This window comes from Dipteris shenzhenensis, chromosome 24 (genome assembly GCF_047967505.1).
Source record: "Dipteris shenzhenensis isolate YYH24624 ecotype China chromosome 24, Dip_SZ_1.0, whole genome shotgun sequence".
NCBI lineage: Eukaryota > Viridiplantae > Streptophyta > Polypodiopsida > Gleicheniales > Dipteridaceae > Dipteris > Dipteris shenzhenensis.
The window spans coordinates 28,480,878-28,487,000 of NC_141619.1; the positions used below are offsets into that span (position 1 = coordinate 28,480,878).

At 46.0% G+C, this 6,123-nt stretch overlaps 1 protein-coding gene across 1 annotated transcript; it reads left to right on the top strand.

The window, feature by feature from the left end:
- Positions 1-2,887: 2,887 nt before the first annotated feature.
- On the top strand, positions 2,888-5,661 carry ABCF4 (general control non-repressible 4). Its single transcript, XM_087395375.1, has one exon. The coding sequence runs from the start codon at positions 2,968-2,970 to the stop codon at positions 5,155-5,157; it is 2,190 nt and encodes a 729-aa protein (XP_087251501.1). The 5' UTR covers positions 2,888-2,967; the 3' UTR covers positions 5,158-5,661.
- Positions 5,662-6,123: the final 462 nt, after the last annotated feature.

Sequence of the window (6,123 nt, forward strand, 5' to 3'; positions counted from 1 at the left end):
TGGGTTTATAAGATGAAGGTCACAGGTGATGATGTGCCTAGGTACAAGGCCCGTTTGGTCGCTAAAGGGTTCAAGCAAGAGAAGGGTGTGGACTTTGATGAGATATTCTCTCCGGTTGTGAAGATGACCACACTTAGATGCATGCTTGGACTAGTCGCAACAGAGGATATGAAGCTTATGCAGATGGATGTCAAGACAACTTTCTTGCATGGGGATCTGCATGAGGAAATTTACATGGTGCAGTCGGAAGGATTTGAAGAAAAGGGCAAAGAGCATTTAGTTTGTAAGCTGAAGAAGAGTCTATATGGTCTTCAGCAAGCACCTAGAGAATGGTATCAGAAGTTTGATGCTTTCATTCGGTCCCAGGGTTTTAGAAGGAGTGAAATTGATCACTGCCTCTACACTAAAAGGGCTAAGGGCTAAGGGCTAAGGATAATAGCCTGATAATCCAGGCAATATATGTGGATGATATGCTATTGGCTAGCAAAAATACTTATAAGCTAGATGCATTAAAGGCCAAGTTACATGAGGCCTTTGATATGAAGGATTTGGGACTTGCAGGCCATATTCTTGGTATGCGCATCACGCATGATTGGAGTAGGAAACTCCTTTGGCTTTCACAGAAGGAGTATGTTACAAAAGTATTGTAGCATTTCAATATGGAGGGGGGGAAGGCAGTGAAACTGAGTCATACAGATAGTCCCAAATCAGATGAGGAGAGGGCCATGATGGCCAAGGTTCCTTATGCATCAATGGTTGGGAGTCTTATGTATGCTATGATAGCTACTAGACCAGACATTGCATTTGCAGTGGGAGTTGTTAGCCGGTATATGGCTAATCTAGGAAAGAGGCATTGGGAGGCAGTAAAGTACATCATGAGATACATGAAAGGTACCAAGGAGATGTGCATCTGCTTTGGTAGAGGAGACATGCGTGTACTTGGGTACACAGATTCAGACTATGCAGGGAATGTGGATAGTAGGAGATCCACTTCTGGTTATGTGTTCACCTTTGCAGGTGGTGCAGTGTCGTGGATGTCTCGTGCACAGAAGTGCGTTGCTTTGTCTACCATAGAGATTGAGTATGTTGCAGCCACAGAGGGTTGCAAGGAGGCTATATGGTTTGATCGGCTAGTGGGAGATTTGGGGATTCATACAGGTGTACCGACATTGCGTAGTGATTCCATGAGTGTTATTCAGCTAGCACGGAATCCGGTCTTTCATGCAAAGACCAAACACATTGAGGTCAGGTACCATTTCATCAGAGAGGTACTTGAGGACAAGCACATAGAGCTTGTCAAGGTTCATACAGATGATAACCCTGCAGATATGCTGACGAAGAGTCTACCTAGTTAGCGGTTTGAGTATTATCGTGTATTGATGGGCATTGGATAGTATGCTCACTGGTTGTTCTCCCTTAAAGGCACATTGTCCTTTAAGTGGGAGGTTGTGGGGGTTAAAGGTCACTGTGCCTTTACCCCGGTTATGTACAATACTCAAACACATATATAAATGAATGAAAAATAAGATTAGGGTGGTTGTGCACCCACCAAAACTTGTGTGGCTCTCTGTTTCTCTCTCTCCCTCTTCCGTTCTTGCTTCCGTTGAGAGCACTCTCAATATAAACAATAGAAAACCATCAAATGGATACACACAAAAGGGGAAGGCTTCTTATATCCATACTTTGTTGTGCGAATCAGTACAGTAGTATGAAATAGCCCATATAACATATCAACACATCAATGGCCTACCAAAAATCATAGGATGGAGTGGTGCATACTCACCTTCATACAACAAACAATGGTTGATTGCTAGATGACACACAAACAATACAAACATGAAGTATTTTTATTAAAAGAAAAACCCATGAAGGTGTCAAAAATCCCCACCCTTCGTGATCTCCATTTTGCCTCTTTATACTACTACATATAGTTCAAGATGAGTCCTTGCCAACATAACACGCAATTTAGTCCTAGATTTCGCAAGAACCAAAATGAGCTCCTTGAGCCACTGAACCACTTAGAAATGAGCGATGTGTGGTGTGAATCACAACACTCGGCACCCATTCGATTCCCCCTTTAGCATCGTCCATGGAGACCAAGTGGGAGTTAAGTTAGAGCGAGTTCCTACGTTACGCTATGCCATGATGCTTTAGCACAGAGCATCACAAGAGAGCATACATTCCCACTCATTCTTGTGGCCAATGGAGCAAGAGAAAATCTTACAAAGTGATAACGATAGAAGATGGCGCTAGCAAAACTCTGACTGAATCAAAACGTCAAGCATGGTGGATGGAAGCAAATGCCATAATGGTCAGCAAGCAAGGCCAAAAAGCATGTCTCCAATGGAGCATGTCAATGCCACCGAAGGTTTCGAAGTAGTTCGTGGGAACGTTGTCATCACACACATTTACAAGCATTCTATGGCATATATGCTTAGCTTAGCTTAGGCTTAGTGCACATTGGGCGCAATTAGTTTGCGCACCAGCAATGCTCTGAATATTATATAAGGACCTCTAAATTGGTTCACGCATATGATTGCTCTCAATCAGGGATGATTGGCTTCACCAAGAGCTCCTGTCCTTTAAGCGTCTGGCTTTCCCTTTGCCTCCCTTTTGGAGCCACAAAACGAGTTGAAGGGCTATTGTCGGTCAAACTTGGCGGCACAGCAGCGGTGCTAGAATGGGCAGCCCGAAATATGCGAGGTGCGAGATACAGCACCGAGGGCACACAATGCACGATCACCGTTGCATGGGGGGGGCCGCACCCGGTTCATCTCAAACAGTGAAGAAATGCTTTGGTTGAATAGCTAAGGAATGATGATGCTTGATGGGGGCAAAGGCTTGTATGGTACGCACCTTTGGGTTTAAATAAAAGACTGAATACCATTTGTTATCTTTCTCTTCTTCATCATCATCTTCAATCATCTTCTTCTTCTTCACCTTCCTGAGCTTCTCAGATACTTGGATATGGTGAAGAACAAGGAAACCCCCTCTGCCCTCTCTTCCTCCACCGTCAAGCCCTCCTCCAAACCCTCCTCCAAAGACCCCCATCCTCCCCCAAAAAAGCTCTCCGTCTCTGCCTTCCTCGCTGGCCTCGACAACAAAAGTGATGCCCCCAGTAAACCCAAGACTAAGCCCAAATTGCCCCCCGTCTCCAATGCTTACACCTCCGGCATCGATTTGCCTCCCTCTGATGATGACGACGACGATCCTCAGCTCCAAGGTAGCGATCGGGAAGAGGATGTTGCAAAAAGGGGTAGCGGTCGATCCGCCAAGATCGACCTCAGTGTCACTGATCGGGATGTGAAGAAGAAGGAGAAGAAGGAGCATCTCGCAGCACAGGCCGCGGAGTTCGCCAAGCAAGAGGCCCTTAAAGATGACGGAAGTGCCTTCTCTGTCGTCATAGGCACTAAAGCTGCTGTTCTCGAAGGCGATGGCGATGCGGACGCCAATCTTAAAGACATTTCCATCGACAGTTTCTCTGTGTCTGCCCGCGGTAAGGAGCTCCTCAAGAACGCTTCGCTGAGAATCGCCCATGGCAGACGATATGGGTTGGTTGGGCCTAACGGAAAAGGTAAGTCCACGCTCCTCAAGCTCCTGGCATGGCGCAAGATCCCTGTCCCGAAGAACATCGATATCTTGTTGGTAGAGCAGGAAGTCGTGGGGGATAACAGGACTGCGTTGGAGGCGGTGGTTGCTGCCAACGAGGAACTTATCAAGCTACGGGAGGAGGCGGCTAGGTTGCAGAACCTTAACCTGGATGACGACGATGATGGTGAGAAAGAGAGGGATCCTGAAGCAGACAGCGCCCTTGAGAAGTTGACAGAGGTATACGAAAGACTTCAAGTTATAGGATCAGATGCAGCTGAAGCACAGGCATCGAAAATCTTAGCAGGGTTGGGGTTCACCAAGGAGATGCAGACACGCAACACTAAGTCTTTCAGTGGAGGTTGGAGGATGAGAATTTCTTTGGCACGGGCTCTATTTGTGCAACCGACCTTGTTGTTGTTGGATGAACCGACCAACCATTTGGACCTGAGGGCTGTGCTGTGGTTGGATGAATATCTCTACCGGTGGAAAAAAACACTCGTGGTGGTGTCACACGATCGGGACTTCCTAAACTCCGTCTGCACTGATATCATCCACCTCCATGATGAAAAGCTGCACTACTACCGGGGGAATTTTGATGCATTTGAAGCTGGGTATGAGCAGAAGCGCAAGGAGAACAACAAGAAATATGATATCTATGAAAAGCAGTTGAAGGCAGCAAAGCGTAGTGGAAACAGGGTGCAGCAGGACAAAGTGAAGGACAGGGCCAAGATGGCTGCTGGGAAGGAAGCTCGTGCGAAAGGGAAAGGCAAGGCTGGTGGGGTGGACGATGAAGAGCCAATTCAGGAAGCACCCAGAAAGTGGAGAGATTACAGCGTGGAGTTTCATTTCCCCGAGCCCACAGAGCTTACACCACCCCTTCTTCAACTCATTGAGGTCAGTTTCAGCTATCCTGGTCGGGAGGATTTTGCTCTAAAGGGAATCGATGTGGGCATAGATATGGGCACGCGCGTAGCTATAGTTGGCCCCAATGGTGCTGGTAAATCTACGCTTCTAAATTTACTGGCAGGAGACTTGCGGCCTCTAGAGGGGGAATCTAGGAAAAGCCAGAAACTCAGAATTGGTCGGTATTCTCAGCACTTTGTTGATTTGCTTACAATGGATGAGAGTGCTGTCCAGTACTTGCTACGGTTGTATCCAGACCAAGAAGGCCCAAGTAAGCAGGAGGCAGTCCGTGCAAAGCTGGGAAAGTTTGGCTTACCCAGTCATAATCATCTCACACCCATTGTGAAACTTTCTGGAGGACAGAAGGCACGTGTGGTCTTTACTGCGATATCCATGGCTCGGCCTCATATTCTACTTCTGGATGAGCCCACAAACCATTTGGATATGCAGAGCATTGATGCTTTAGCAGACGCCCTAGATGAATTTTCAGGTGGAGTGGTGCTAGTGAGTCATGATTCTCGTCTGATATCTCATGTATGCGAAGATGAAGAAAGGAGTGAGATATGGGTTGTGGAAGATGGTCGCGTAAGAAAGTATGCAGGTAGCTTTGAGGAGTACAAGACTGAGTTGCAGAGAGAGATACGTGCCGAGGTTGATGAGTAGGTTTTGTTGAACAGAGCAAGGTTCGTGTTCGGTATTCTCTCTGCTGAATTATGAAAATGGCCCTGGTATTGTGTCAATGGACTTCTTTAGCTGCAACTAGCAGCTTGCCTATCGGTAGAGGAAGTCAACCCTCATATTTCGTTTCATGATGCCTTCTTGTTTTATTCATTCACACAAATGTTAGCGAGTTAGAATACAGCCCCATCAACTGCTAGTTAACAATGCCCGTTTTTGCATCAGATTTTCTTTGACGTCAACAGTTAAAAAGTATCAGTATGTTGGTTCACTTTTGAACTTCGGTTTCTGGATCAGCTTCCCATGTGAGTCATAGGTGAAAATGCTTTTTAAATCAGCAGCTTGTTTGATTGTTTCAGTTTCCTGCCATTATGCATACTTGACCATGATGTACATGCTAATCAAGAGATTTTTTGGCTTCAAAAGGGGGTAACAGATTATCTGACATACTCCAAGGCTTGTGAAATAGAAACTTCTGTTGGGGCTGGCCCACTTGTTTGATCGGTGTTTCAGGCTTGTGTCTTTGTTGACATTGATGTTTATAAACAGAAGGGGTTTGTTTTTTTGTTTTAGAGAGACACTTTATTTTCTGGTGTAAGTATACTTGAAAGATTAATATATCAAAATGATTAATGACCAGTGTATTCTCTCGACACATTCTTGCTACGGCTGTACTGTAATACGGGCTCTACAACCTGTGTCTAATGTTCCTTACACTGTTGATCTCTCCTCAATGTCAACAATATACCCTTACGGGCTTCAACTGAGCTCGTGCCTTCCATTTATAAGCCCTCATGCTAGACTAATCAGCCATCCTGGCCATGTACAGCAGCAAAACTGTCTATTGCTGAACCCCTGGCTGGCAGGGCATCTTTTATCACGGTTCAATACCTGGACGTCAGGGCAGCCATCCTCATGCGTGATGGGGTTAGCAATAGGATGGCTTGCCTG